At 39.8% G+C, this 14,927-nt stretch overlaps 2 protein-coding genes across 2 annotated transcripts; one reads left to right on the forward strand and one right to left on the reverse strand.

Annotated features, from left to right (window-relative positions):
* The first annotated feature begins 1,379 nt into the window (after positions 1 to 1,379).
* bcl6aa (BCL6A transcription repressor a) lies at positions 1,380 to 7,922 on the forward strand. Its single transcript, XM_019275343.2, has 9 exons — positions 1,380 to 1,410; positions 3,520 to 3,691; positions 3,791 to 4,012; positions 4,112 to 5,068; positions 5,318 to 5,499; positions 5,590 to 5,757; positions 5,852 to 5,982; positions 6,280 to 6,417; positions 6,544 to 7,922. Exons 1-9 carry the CDS (start codon positions 1,380 to 1,382, stop codon positions 6,685 to 6,687), a joined length of 2,145 nt encoding a protein of 714 aa, XP_019130888.2. The 3' UTR covers positions 6,688 to 7,922.
* Positions 7,923 to 9,511: 1,589 nt separating this feature from the next.
* smx5 lies at positions 9,512 to 13,684 on the reverse strand. Its single transcript, XM_010739531.3, has 5 exons — positions 13,552 to 13,684; positions 13,273 to 13,340; positions 10,329 to 10,359; positions 10,138 to 10,197; positions 9,512 to 9,972 (listed from the first exon to the last, which is right to left on the reverse strand). The coding sequence occupies exons 1-5, from the start codon at positions 13,552 to 13,554 to the stop codon at positions 9,847 to 9,849; spliced, it is 288 nt and encodes a 95-aa protein (XP_010737833.1). The 5' UTR covers positions 13,555 to 13,684; the 3' UTR covers positions 9,512 to 9,846.
* Between the last annotated feature and the right edge of the window lie 1,243 nt (positions 13,685 to 14,927).

Below are 14,927 nucleotides of genomic sequence, written 5' to 3' on the forward strand. Positions count from 1 at the left end.
CCTCATACACGTCCCCTTAACCGAGCACCATAAACCCATCTATTAACTGGTAATAGATATGCAAATTCACACTTCATCTCTGTGCATGGTCTGCACATTTAGCAAGGATTTAAACAAAAGTGTGGCTGGTGAGGCGTGAAGTAAAACACTTGTAAGCTAGTAAAAAAAAAGCGAAACTGTTTATTCTTGCTCAACTCTGAAAGAAATGATGCAACTGGGAGTACACATGCCTTAAATTAAATGGTAGGGCGAGAGAAAGAAAAACAAAATCACAGCAATGCATTCAATTAATTTTCTAGGAATCTTTCATTTTACATTTCAATGAGTAATGATGTTTTTTGGGGGGTTGGGACACATCACCTGACAATTTGACAAGCAGCCCTCAAGTTATCCAAACAAAAAGATATATATTTTTTATCCAGGGCCACATAACAAGTTTAAACTTAGTAACACCAAATAAACCAAGGACCTGACCCTGACATCAAAGTGCCCCACATTAATACTAACATCAAACCCAAGGTTTGACTGCATTCACATAACTGCTCGTGTCAGACTGGCTTTCCATACAACAAGTCCACTATGTAACCATGAACTTCATTGATCTTAAAGCAGCTTTAATCTTCAGTCGCTTTTAACGTTACACAGCGCAGACTACAATCTAAAAAAACAAGTGTCAATGCAACCACCATGCAAACCAAAACCGACACATGACACACTGCTCGACTCGGACGTGTACAGACAATCTAATAAAGCTGTTTCCATTTTTTTCCAACAAACCCCCCGATGTTGATTCGCAGCATTCTCCATCTATGAAGTCAGCATACCTGCAAAGAAATCTGACTTAAAAACAAACAAAAGAAACAAAAAAAGGAAACGGCGAGTCTGTCTAATTAAGATGTCGCTCTGTGCTCTCCTACGTGTAATCTCTGCGTGTTAAATGCGACGGAAAGGCAGCCAAACGACACATTACTTAAATCGTAGAATATAAATTAGTTCTGAGAATTTCGGGGGCGGGTTTAAGGGACTGGTGACGTCGCAGGCTCGACGTCCTGTGACTGTGGATTCAACCAAAAGCAGCTTAGATAGGGGGGGTGGTGGCGGTGTTGGATTTGATAACTATTAAACATTTTCTAGCTTTACTGGACAGAATAACGCTTCTTTTCACACTCTTTCAAATATTAAGAGTGCGCTGCGTTTAATGGTAAAACTACAATAGGGGACAGGTGTTAGGATAGCTGGGTTGAAAAGGAGTTGTTTTCACCACTAGGGGAAAAAAACGTCTCTCCCCTGCCCCCCTCGGGAAAGTGGTACGGTCCCGGGCTCAAATTCCGAGAATTGAGCTCGTCTGATTCTTAGAACTGGGGTTCTTAGAAGTGGTGATGCAAGAAGTTTCTAGGAAAGCGCTACCAGGTGATTTTTTAAATTCCTTTTTTTTCCTCTAATTTGGCGCGAAGTTGTTATGTACTGTGCTATTGCCGATGTTTTGTTTTGTTTTTTTTATTAACTGTAGCTCTTATTTTTTTTGTACATTTATATGCTTTTACATGTGAAGACAAGAGGGGTGCTTGTGTGACTGTGACTGTTGGTTGGTGTGTTGTTGGTGTGAACAGTGCAGCAGAGTCGAAACTCTGAAGTGGCTCTCCTTGTGTAGTGACAGGCGGTGCTTGTGCCGCCGCTGCCGCCGCCGCTGCTGCTCTTTGACAGCGCTGTTAGAGAGAACCAGACAAGACAGTAGCCTCCTCCTCCTCCTCCGCTTGTAGCAGCACTGACACGCTTTGTTTAAAAAAAAGAAAGAAAAACGGTGCAGTTATGAGCTGTTTGTCAGTTAGCCGTTAGACAGTTGTTTTTTAAAAAACGTTCTGATTTAACGGCTGTACGTTCCAACTGTCAGGCACGCGAGAGAAGTGGCTCCCGCTCTCTCTCTCTCTCTCGCGCTCGCTCGCTCGTTCGTTCGTTCTCCCCTCTCGCTCGCGCGCGCTGTCAGTTGAAGTTTGCCTGGCAGCATGGCTGTTCAAACATTACATGTTGTTGTTATTTTTATTTTTTTAAGGGGGGGGTACGGTAATTTTGCTCTAATGGAGCGCAAAAGACTGCGCCGAACAAGCCCCGGCTGTTACCGTAACACTGTAGCGGAAACATTAAGTGTTGTTGGGTGTGTGTGTCTGTTTTTTTCTTTCCACGGTTGAAGCTCCCAAAGACACGTCGTCGCACCAAGTTGTGTCTCTCTCTCTCTCTCTTCATGTTTCCACTGTGACACCGTGCTCGAGTTGTTTTACTGAGATGCGCAACCAGAGAGTTGTTGGTCTCAAGCTTTTCCTGCAAAGTGTTATGTTATCTCATTTCTGTCACGAACTGAGAGTTTCGGTTAGACTGTATATTTATGCTCAGGAGGACTATATTTAGGTCCATAAAATAACATTAATAAAAGCAGAGATGTTGAGGACCTACCTTTAATTAACTCACTAGGTTAAAGCAGATTGTCGGAGGTTATATAGTTGTTATGCTTCATAATAAATGCTCTGCTTGATCTGAGATTATAAATTCACCACCTTTTTTTTTTTTGATCTGATATCAGTATATTTAGGCTGCTTCTATTTTCGGACGGGCTCCAGTTACAGACCCAGAGTTCAAACAATCCGTCAAAAATGTGTTTGCGTGTTAAAGAAGCACGCGTTTACTTTAATTTAAATGTTTCTTAATTAACCCAGAGTTGCACTGTAACATATAGTGTGGGTGCATCACAACAAACTCGCTGTCAAAGATTTTTTTTTTTTTTTTTTACGACAGCAAAACAAAAGTACAGACTGTTTTGTTAACCTTTGCCAGCTGCACCGGCTTTGTTGTTATTACACATCTTGCGGTTGAAATCTTGAAATATTTGAATGTTTGAAAGTTTCAAGTATTGACCGAGATGCTTCTTGGACATGTTTTTTATTTATTTAACAGGTTTGTTCACAAAAAAAGAAAAAGGGAAAAAAAAAAAACCTGAGAGTAAACACCAAACTTTTAAACTCTGTTAGATTCAATAATTATTATAAAACTGCTTAAATGATTTAAAAATAGTGCCCTTATAACTGTTTATTATTTTAAATATGCGCAATTATAAATCAGTGAGTTAAAAAAAATTAAATATAATATCGTTATTACAGAATTATATCATGACTTTTGTCCGCTGCACTCAGTTTTTCCTTCATCTTCATTTGCTATATTAACTTGTCACCCGGTGGTTTACAGAGCGAGAAAGTCAGAAAGAGAAACGATACCAAAGGTTGAAATTTAAATGTCTAGACTGTGTTTATTTAATAAATGGCGCCGCCTTCTGGCCGAACAGCCGCATCTGTTTGTCCACATTGAACACCCCGTGAGGATCATAAATAATTTCAGCCTCAGTTTAATTCACTCAAAGATGAACCTCTCACTTTAGTCTTGTTGGCACGCCGCTCACCGCAACAGTACATTTGTGTGTGTGTGTGTGTGTGTGTGTGAGCGATAACCTTCATGTTTGTTTCTGTTTTGCAGAACTTGACAAAATGGCTTGCGCAGCAGACAGCTGCATACAGTTCACACGCCATGCAAGCGATGTCCTGCTCAACCTGAACCGGCTTCGTAGCAGAGATATCCTCACAGATGTTACAATCCTGGTTAACAGACAGCAGTTTCGTGCACACAAGACCGTTCTCATGGCTTGCAGGTGTGTGTTAGTTACACGAGGGCAGTTTCTCTGCTGCAGTTTGAAGCTGAAGTGACTGATCTTTCTTTGCTCTTTCTTCTTTTTTTACATGGCTGCCAGTGGGCTGTTTTACACCATCTTTACTGACTCCCACAAGTGCAACCTTAATGCTATCAGTCTGGATCCAAAAGTGGACCCAGAGGGGTTTGCCATCCTGCTGGAGTTTATGTACACCTCCCGTCTCACACTAAAGGAGAGTCTGATTATGGCGATCATGAACACAGCCATCTACCTGCAGATGGACCATGTTGTGGACACCTGCCACAGATTCATCAAATCCAGGTTGGTGCAACAAGGTGCCGTTACAAATCAGTCAAATTTATCACTGTGAGCATCTGTCGTGTTTTTGTTTTTTTCGTAACCATCTTGCTCTTTTCACAGTGATCCGTCTGTCAAGCTGCCCAGAGATGAGTTTTTAGTCAGTCCCTTGGTTTTACCTCAGGATGTCCACGCTTACCGGCCCCATGATGTTGTCGACAGTTTGCACAGCCGTGTAGCTCCGTTCAGGGATGGCAGGCCATACGGTTCAAACATGTTCAACGGGGTCAGCACCCCTAGCAACTACCATCTCTACGGGCAGTTTCCTATGCCAGGATTCCCCTTCCCTCTCTGCAAGCTGACTGATGCCAAAAACGCTTTTGCTGATCTCTCTAAGAGCGGTATCCACCACAAGCATTGTTCCCCACACGACAGCGCCAACCTCATCAGGGCAGAATACAGCAGGGCAGTGGGCACTAGCTCCTCCAGCATTATTCACTCCACCACCTACGCTTCCAGGGAGGTGGACGAGATGAGGAAGGAGAGCCACGATGGGGTCAGTCAGTCTATCGCGCTTGGCACAAGGAAGCGAGCGTTCCCTGTGTTAACCCTGGAGCACCAGAAAGACTCTGGCAAAGATCACGCTCCTCAGGCAGAGGAAGACCTGATCCATCAGCACTACCCCCTTGGAATCTCCTCCGCTGGGCGCAAGAGCCTCATGAGCAGCCCACAGAGCCCCCTTAAATCAGACTGCCAGCCCAACTCCCCAACAGAGTCCAGCAGTAGCAAGAACGCCGGCCTCTCCCAAGCCGCCGCAGTGCAAGCCCAGCAAGGCACGCAGGACCCCAAAGCTCGCAACTGGAAGAAGTACAAGTTCATCGTGTTGAATCAGAGCGCTAAAGAAGACGAGGTGGGGTTGCGGGATCCCGGGCTCCGTTCTCCTCAGCGCCACGGCCTGCAGCCCTACCTCCACCCGAGTGACTCGGAGAACCTCGACCCACAAACCACAAGCAAGAGCAGCGATCACAGCGAGGACCTACCTGTGCCCCAGGCCAGTCGTCTCAACAACATCATTAACAGGTGAGGTTTAATCAAACACGTAGCTGCATAGTTTGCTTAAGAAAATGTTAGTTTGTCTCCTGAACCAGTTTGGATGTCGTGCTTGGAGGATTTGGGGAGTAAGGAAGTTATCATATGAGCTGCTCTTGTTTTTTGACATTCACCAGGATCATTTTATGAACTTTGTTTTGTCAGAAAAGGACTCTCTCAAGTCTGATTTGCAGCATTTGTTTTTTGTCTGACTTTTAAGTATTTGTCTTTTGTCTATAGTGCACTCGAGGGGTCACTGAAGAACGGTGACAGCCACCCTCCACACTACTTGAGCCGCCTGAATTGCTCATCGTGCGGTACTCCGTCCACACAGCACTCAGAAGTCTGTCCCAAAACCTCCAGGTCCCGTCTAACAGAGGACATGGCAGAGCTGCACTCTGAATACTCAGACTCCAGTTGTGGTGAGTTTTTATGACGGACGTTAAACGCGGATAAAAAAATGATTATTTAGGACTCGAGGTTAACTTTTACTCTTGATTCCTCCTGAACAGAAAACGGTACATTCTTCTGTAACGAATGTGACTCCAAGTTTGCTGAAGACGAAGCGCTGAAACAACACATGCTTCAAGTTCACAGCGACAAGCCATACAAGTGTGACCGCTGCCATGCTGCTTTCCGCTACAAGGGCAACCTTGCCAGCCACAAGACTGTCCACACAGGTACATCTAAGAGACTCATTTATTGTCTGTTGAGTTTACGCACCTTTCCTGCTGAATTCTAACTTTTTTTTTTATGTCCGATTTCCTTTTTCAGGAGAAAAGCCGTATCGCTGTAATATCTGTGGTGCTCAGTTTAACAGACCAGCTAACCTCAAGACTCACACTCGCATCCACTCAGGAGAGAAGCCATACAAATGTGAGACGTGCGGAGCTCGTTTTGTACAGGTAATAACACCCTTACGTAAAAATGTGTCACTCGCACTTCCATTAAGCATTTTCCCTCTATTGTTTACGGGCTAATAGCACGAATACTCAACTAACTATGGGTGGGTACAGTTATTTTCAGTTTTACAGAAGTACCCATAATTATAGTGAAGAACATTCTTAAGTGTGTTTCGGCTTTTACACAATGGATACCAGCACGTCATTCCCAAGTAATAGTTTGCATTTGTTCGACTGCTCCTTTCACCACAGTTAGATTCAAAGTTGATTATATTTGTTTTTTTCAATATTTTATTTCAGGTTGCTCATCTCCGTGCCCACGTGTTGATCCACACGGGTGAGAAGCCATATCCATGTGAGATCTGTGGAACACGCTTCCGTCACCTGCAGACGTTGAAGAGCCACCTTCGTATCCACACGGGAGAAAAGCCCTACCATGTAGGTTGACATACTGTATTTCATCGCCTTTTTAAAAGTTAAAAGATCATACAACTACGTAACTTCCTTTAGAAATTTAAGGTATTACAAGAAGACATGCCCTAAAATAATGTCTTTCCTTTCCAGTGTGAGAAATGCAACTTGCACTTCCGCCACAAGAGTCAGCTACGGTTGCATCTTCGACAGAAGCACGGCGCCATCACTAACACGAAGATCCAATACCGTATGTCGACGGCAGACATGCCTACTGACTTGACAAAGGCATGCTGAACTGGAAGAAGGGAACAGTTTTAGAGGAGGCAATCTTGACCTTGGCATTTAAAAAAAAAAAACAACAACAACAAAAAAACAACCCAACTTGTACAATCATCCAAAATTGTAGTGCCACACTGTGTTCATTAGACAAACAAATTGGCTGTGTACGCCATTCTAAACGGGTTTCCACTACATGTGAACGTAGAGCCACATACGGCATCTTAGTCACTTTATTGTTTATATATAGATATAAATATATATATATGTATGTTGGGAGTGTTTCTAAGCTTTGAAGGTACGTATATAAAGCTTTATTTTGTTGAGAAGGATGGAATGTAAACAATCTGTTTTTTGAAAATACAGTATTTTATATCAGAGAACTTACTTTTCTGAAAAGTATTGAAAATTTTGATCGACGGGTGGTACATATATTTTAAGAGATAAATACGAGATTTGCGGCTGTATAGAATTGTCTATACATTTTTATGTAGATGTACGTACACGTTGCACCATGTCAAGTTGCCATATTCATGTGAAGAGGTGGGAAAAATGACATTGTAATTTGGTTTTTAGTGTAAAACATATCAGATGACTGCTGCTGTCTGATGAGGATATGCATGAGGTATTCTCTTACCAGTTGTCAGCGCACATGAAGTGGGCAACTGCATAAATATTGTGACATATTGTGTAATTATATCTGTGGGATTGCTCTCTGCTGGCAGAGCCAATCTAAGTGTTCAAATGCATTTCAAGGTACTGCTTTGTTATGACTAAGAAAATATTTTGCTTCAAACGTATTTGTATAGATGTGAATTTTTTTTTTTTGTTTAATTTGTTTTCCATAAGTGAAGGTTTACAGTTTTTGGTCATTGTTCTAGCTCCTACAGTAAAGTTGTGTACGTGTTAAAGTTTTTTTTGTTTGTTTGTACATACACTGTGTATTCAATGTGCCTTTCTCTATGGTGACTGAATTCTTCTTCATTCAGCCCAGCTGTATTAAGGTACAACTCAAGGACGCCAATTGTCCTAGATCCCTGTATGTGTGTGTGTGCGTGTGTGAGAGTGTGTGTGTATATATTTTTAAATGCTTGTCACCAACCCTAAAACATGCAAATACATCATTGTAAATCTTCAGGACTTGTTTTTTGGATTGGGCTTTGTTTTTTTTGTTTTTTTAACTGCATTAAAATTATTGTACAATGTTTAGATGTATGAATGTAAAATAAACGTATTGGATTTCTATGTATTAACACCAGACTGAGTTTGTCATACTAAAGGGAAGAAGTGACGATGACGATGCATATACAGGCACATGGGTTTTACATTTTTTAAACATTAATACTGTTAGATGCAATAAAGAGACGATTTAAATTAGGCTGGAGCCTCACCCAGCTGACTTAAAGTGAGAGGTGGGGAACACCCTGGAGAAGTCTCCAGTTCATCACAGGAAACAGCCATTCACACTCACATAAACACCAATTTAGAGTCACCAATTAACCTATTAGGTGCATGTCTTTGGACTGGAGGAGGAAGCCCATGCAGACACGAGGAAAACAGAAAGCCTCAGGCTGAGGTTCAAACCAGGTTTACTGACCTTCGTACTGTGAGGCAATAGTGGATTTAACTTGTAGATTAAATATAGCACAATATATAATGAGAATAAATATAGCTGTAGAAATGTAAATCCTGTTTGAACAGCAGGACTGGTGGATCGAAATCATTTTACTTAATCCACAAGTGGGGAAAAAAAATAACATTTTATGTACTTTGATTGTAAATAGCAATTAAAAAACTAATCTGCAACATCAGCACCATCCAGCCACTTCATTGGGTACACTTGTACAGTCCAATTCTGCCATAAATTCAAGAAGCCTATACTGTTTCAGTTTTTGTTGACACTATCAGAGATTAAATCTACTTCATGTTTACTAGTGAGGTATTAGTGAGTGCTGTTGTTGTAAAGAGTGTTTCTAACATTATAATAAACATAAAACTTCAATTATGACCTCTCTGACAACATCAACAAAAAACTGAAACATTATAAGCTTCTTAAAAGCAGAATTTATATCAGCATTGTTGTTTTGGTTTAGTATCATTGGTAGCGTATGTGTATTCATAATACTTTATTTGTCCCTCAAGCTGGAGACAGGAGCAAAGTGGGAGTTATTAAAGGATAACAGTTAATAGCAGTTACGATTAAATAATTAATTGCAACAATAATGAAGTGTGTTTATGCTGGACTGACTTACATGGATAAACCTGTAAACTTGTTAAAACAGTGCGGTCGTTTACATCTTATATATAATATGTATAACATTTTTTTCCATGATCACAGCTTGTTGAAATAAAGCTCATTCAGTTCTTCTGATAATTTGAAATACGCAAATTAAGATCTCAGTGAAAACAGATGAAATACTTCCAACGTAAAACTACAGAAGAATTCATAAATACTTGCTGTGAGGTTACACAGACTACAACATATATCTGCTTAAATGTTAGTGATGCTGTACTGTACAGAGATATTATGTACAGTTAGTTTACAATGGACTTGGGCTGTCTTTGATGTGTACCAAGGCCTCCCCTCTTTTTTTTTGTTACCGTTTGTCTATGTACTTGTGCATAAGTGTCTTTAAAACTGTACTGCTTAAACTGAAGTACAAAACGTTGATGCAGGCTCTGTGTTCTCCTGCTGTCTCTTTATTGTGCTATTTCATCACTGCCTGATCTGTTTTGTTTGTTAAGAAGGAGAAAACTAAATCCCTATAAATGACAATAACATGATCAAAATATAAATAAAATATTTTATTTTGAAGTGGCATAAAAAAAAAATCCAAAAGTCTTTTTTTTTTTTTTTTTTTTTAAGATAAGCAACAGTGCTTGTATTATGCAACAGAAACACTAGAACAGATCTTTACCTCTACCGGGCTCATAATTGTATTTAGTTGCATTTCCTTTGAACAAAACAAAAAAAGACAGTATATCAAATGAAGCCGTCGACGCGGCCTGAGAGGTGAAGACCATTTCCAGTAATTACTTACTTTGCAAATTATCAATCACCAATGTCAGGAATGCAATTAAATTCTCTCTGTCAAAGTACAGGAAAATCATCAACAACTCAGAACTCAAAACTACGCATTATTACAAAAACCCCGCCCCCCCCATCCCGCAGGCCAATCACTGCTTCTGCTGCATCGCTTCTTTTCGTGCAGCGTCTTGCAGGAGCTGCGTGTCCACCTCGTCTGCTGGTAGCTGAACATACCGGACCACAGATCCACGGATGAAACAGTTTTTCACAGACAGCTGGAAGAGATTAAAAAACAAGACAGTGGAGGGGGTTTGAAGATCATCATTCAAAGTCTCAGAGAAGCTGGCTCATAATGGATACAGGTGTTTGGGGGGAAATCTTTCCACATTTCACGCCACAAGCGAAAACTTATGAAAACACTGCAAGAAGTTTAAACCTACCATGTGTGGATATTTCTCTGGATCAGTGACACTGATGTCTGTGAGCTTAATGTTCAGGTACTGAAACACAAAAGCAGAGAAATGTGACGTCAGAATTAGATTAGAAATCATAACTGTGCAGTCAAGACAGAAAACGTAAAAGCTGAATGGCTTTGTTTGAAAAATAATAAGGAGAATAAATCATTTCCAACCTGGTCAACAGAATGAAGTGTTCCACAGATGCTGAAAGAGAGAGAGAGAGATGTTGGAATTAAAATCATTGTCATTTATGGACATATCCTAACATAAAACATGTAAAGTGAAGTGAATGAACACTTCTGCAACCAAACCACACAAACGTCACGTGAAAGCAGAGACTCCGCTGATTACAAAGATATGTGTCTCGTCACGGTGCGATGAAAACTCGGCGAGCTAGCCCCCAAAGAACAACAAAAAAAAAAAAAATCCATAAAACGATACCGTATGTCTTATCTTTGCTGTTTTGTGTCATGTTCTATTCCTTTACGAAGCTCCTGGTTGTTTACATAAAGTCAAAAAGGGGCTTTGAAAGTGAAGTGTATCCTCTCGGTGCGATATACTACCTTTGGGTTTACTTCATTCTGGATCGTCATTGGTGGGTCATGTGAATGTGGGCGGTACTAATCGTTTCATCATCAATCATTAAAATCCACCAATCAGGAAATCCACACTCTGTTGTTTTAGCCTAAGCTGCACCACTAGCTGCTTTATATTCTTTTAATACCTCTTGTTTCAAACATCACGTCAAGTCTTCTTTCCTCCTCTGGGAATCGTCGCTGAACAACTTTTGCAAACAAGCAATGTTGTTGTTATCTTCTGTAGAGTTGTCACGATACCAAAATGAGTAACCACGATACTATACCAGACAAAGTATCACGGTTCCGAGTATTGTCGCGATACTGTGGCTTTTTAAAAATTATTATTTTTATGAACCGCGATGTATTTGTACAAGTTATAAATACTTATTAATTACGTATAATGCCGTTTGGTGCATGATAAACATAATACTGGTGAAGTAAGAATTAGACTGAAACAAGTTTGAAACAATGAGTTTGGTTTTTTGAGCAAAATTGTTGCCACTGACGATGACGCGGCGGCAGACTCACCGCTCGGAGCCCGGTGCTTCTGCCGATATTTTATCGGTCCGATAAATATTGTGCATCCCTAGTATATTCCTTATACATGTCAGTCGCCCGAGTGGCCAGGACACTAACGGAAGAGAAATACTTCCGACTTTCTGACACCACTTGTCATGATGATTCTCCTCAGCATGTGCTCATTTACCTTTTGTGACAGTAAATGTTTGACCTGAGTGTTCAGTGTATTACCAATATACTGTTTTGTTCAATTGTACAATATGTTTGTGTTGATTTGTTCTGTGCACGTGACATCTATTGCACGTCTGTCCGTCCTGGGAGAGGGATCCCTCCTCTGTGGCTCTTCCTGAGGTTTCTTCCACCTTTTTTTCCTGTTAAAAGGTTTTTGTGGGCAAGTTTTTCCTCACTCGAACCGAGAATCTAAGGACAGAGGGTGTCACTCCCTGTACAGATTGTAAAGCCCTCTGAGGCAAATGTACTTTGTGACTTTGGGCTATACAAATAAAACCTGATTTGATTTTTATATCGTCACCAATTTTTTTTTTTTTCTAACATGCCTGTCTATAGTGTGTGCCTGTTCTGTGTTGTTACTTGCAATGCTGCTGCAACAAAAAAAATCCCTTCAGGGATCAAAAAGTTAGGCTATCTATCTTAGATTAGATTAGATATACTTTATTCATCCCACCACGGGGAAATTTACTTGTTACAGCAGCAGAGGAAAGTGTAGCATACACTACAGAATTAGAAAAAAGTAGAAAAGGCAAAAAAAACCCACAATAAACAGACAGAAATATCTATAACCTACAATAAACACGAAAAACAATCAACCTTCGAAACAGACAAGTACTGAGGATGAAAGTGGCATGATGTATAAAAAGAGTATTGTAATGTAAAGTGAGCATAGTGTAAGAAATATTGCAAAGAAAGTGACCATGATACAAATAATATTATTGCAAGAGTAGTGACCATGATATAAATAGCCTCAGTGTGGGGTCCCTGAGTAACTCCTTCAGCAGCAGACTGCTACACCCACGGTGTAAGAAGGGGAGGTTCCTGCTGCTGTCAGACTTTACACTAACACCTGATCATGTTGTCGTCTCCTGTTCATGTCCCATTCTTTTCTATTTTATTTAATTTATACCTTGCAGTTATTACTTATACCATGGTCACTTACTTTTGTAAATTTATTTATATTATAGTCACTTTCCTTTGCAATATTCTTACACTATGGTCACTTTACATTACATTAATATTTCCTTTCCGATTACATGTGCAATATTATTTATATCATTCCACTACTTTTGAATTTTACCACCTTAGTACTTGTTTTGGACATCTCTACACTTGTCTGTTGATTGCCTTTTTTTTGTCTATTGTAGAGGCCGACTGATACTTCTGTCTGTTCGTTGTGGGTTTTTTCCTCTTTTATTTGATTCTACTTCTGTGGTGTATATTAAACTTTCTGCTGCTGTAACAAGTGAATTTCCCTGTTCAGAATCAGAATCAGAAATACTTTAATAATCCCAGGGGGGAAACTATTTTTGTTACAATACTCCAGTATACAAACAAACAAACAAAAACAACATATGTAAACACGTAACCATCTATTAAGAACAACGCATATATATATATTTAAAAGGTATATAAAAGATCAAATTTACAGTTACATAATGTGCAACAACTTCAAGAAGTGATTGACCATGTTAGTGTCAGATTGTGGGATAAATAAAGTATGATCTAATCTAATATTACAAAAGTAAGTGACCATGATATAAATAATAACTGCAAGGTATAAATGAAATAAAATAGATCTGTCTATCTAGAGACTGCACAGAGAGGAGTTTATATTGTATTTAAGTGATGATCACTTTGTATTTACATAGTTAATTCAACGTTAAGCTGCATGTTGAGCCTCCATCATTCAAAGCCGGTCCACTGCTCCAATCAGCGACACTATTGTTAAATAACGGACAGGCTACAAATAAATAAATACATAATTACAAATCAATCAGAAACTGACCTCAGGTCGTTTTTGAGCTCCACCACCACATCCTTCCCCACCAGCGACTTGAAGAACGAGTAGAAAAGCTGCGAACAAAAACAAACCACGAGAAAACGTGAAGTTAGCAACGTGCTAACCGTCGAGCAACGATACGTGCAGCTGATTTAACGACAAACTAACGCGAACACGGTGAACACAGCGAGCTGTGAGTACAGTCAGACACTCACTGAAACTTCAGTCAAGACTTCTGCTTTAAAACTGGAGGATAAAATCAAAGAAATCACGTTGGTTTCTCACCATTATCGCTGCTACTGCTGCTGCTGCTGCTGCTATCTGCTGCTAGCTGCTGATGACGTATGAGGAGGAGGCGTGATATTGCTGCCACGTGACCAGCGCGTGCAACTACTGAGCAGCTCCGCGTGGGGGAGCCACATTGACGTGACAACACTTCAACACCTGACCAGGTGAACTGTTATATCATCAATCATAGTTTAATGTCTCATAGAGCTCGACCAATGACTCTCCGTGTGTTTATCTGCAGCGCATGTCAGCACGTTTCTTGGCAGATTGAAAAAAATGCCACACTGATGTCTTAGTTTGTACATATTTTTAGATTTATATATTTTTTTACATCTTTTACTTATATTTTATATGTCATGTTTATGCTGTTTGCACGGGATATTAAGGGGAAACGAAAATTCAGTACTCTATATGTCCTGTACATATAGCAGTATTGACTTGACTTGAAAATATGGCCAGGCCTTGACTTGAGACACAAACATCAACAACTGTCGAAGTCCAAAAGTTTTACACACAAGGGTCTTCAACCTTTTTCAGCCCAAGGACCCTTTGGACAAGAGACAAACAGAACATGGACCCCCACATCTAATTAGTATTTTTAAAAAGTGTCACGTTTTAAGCCTGGCCTAAAGTAACTTTTATTCTAACTTTTTTATTTCAGCTTTTTAACCCATTCATAGATAGATAGATAGATAGATAGATAGATAGATAGATAGATAGATAGATAGATAGATAGATAGAAGACTTTATTAATCCCAGAAGGGAAATTAGGTCGTCATAGCAGTCCGGTATATTTGAATACAATAAAAATACAATAGAATAAAATACTGAGGTAGAAAATATAAAAAATAAAAACACAGAATGGGACAAGGACACTTAAAAAACACAAGATAAACAGGTAGATAAGGTGCAGTGGCAAGATGATTGTAATAGTACTGATGATAAGTATATAATAATAATACAGTATATAATAATAATAACAGGCTAATAAATCATATAGTGGGTTATTAGCCTTTATGTGTTTATGATTCATAAAAAAAAGTTCATGCATAGTTGTTATTGATTATTAAATGCCAAGAGCTGTGCGTCTTTGGACATGTCCACTGATTCATCCAACCATGCCTCGGCTGTTTGTAGTTTCTCAGTGATCTGCAGCCTCACATTCACCATTATTTTGGTGAAAATTGTCAATTATTATGACAAAAATTGGCAGACCCCCTGCAGTGCCTCTGCGGACCCCCTACGGATAACAGGCCACTGGTTGAAAACCCATGCTTTACATTCTTTTAGATTTACTAGACATGTGATTCCTAACCTTTTTTTAGGTTGTGACTAATGACAGTATAAAGAATGGACAGTGTTTTGTGTGACGT

Source organism: Larimichthys crocea, chromosome XVII, assembly GCF_000972845.2.
Source record: "Larimichthys crocea isolate SSNF chromosome XVII, L_crocea_2.0, whole genome shotgun sequence".
NCBI classification, from domain to species: domain Eukaryota; kingdom Metazoa; phylum Chordata; class Actinopteri; family Sciaenidae; genus Larimichthys; species Larimichthys crocea.

Bases quoted from the DNA above. Each gene is read 5' to 3' on its own strand.
- smx5 (XM_010739531.3), bottom strand. The intron at 10,360-13,272 runs GTCAGTTTCTGA...TCTCTCTTTCAG, and splicing joins GAGCTCAAAAACGACCTGAG to CATCTGTGGAACACTTCATT. The intron at 10,198-10,328 runs GTTGGAAATGAT...TTTGTGTTTCAG, and splicing joins CACTTCATTCTGTTGACCAG to TACCTGAACATTAAGCTCAC.
- bcl6aa (XM_019275343.2), top strand. From the start codon at position 1,380: ATGCAAGAAGTTTCTAGGAAAGCGCTACCAG. The intron at 5,069-5,317 runs GTGAGGTTTAAT...TTTTGTCTATAG, and splicing joins CTCAACAACATCATTAACAG to TGCACTCGAGGGGTCACTGA. The intron at 5,983-6,279 runs GTAATAACACCC...ATTTTATTTCAG, and splicing joins GCGGAGCTCGTTTTGTACAG to GTTGCTCATCTCCGTGCCCA.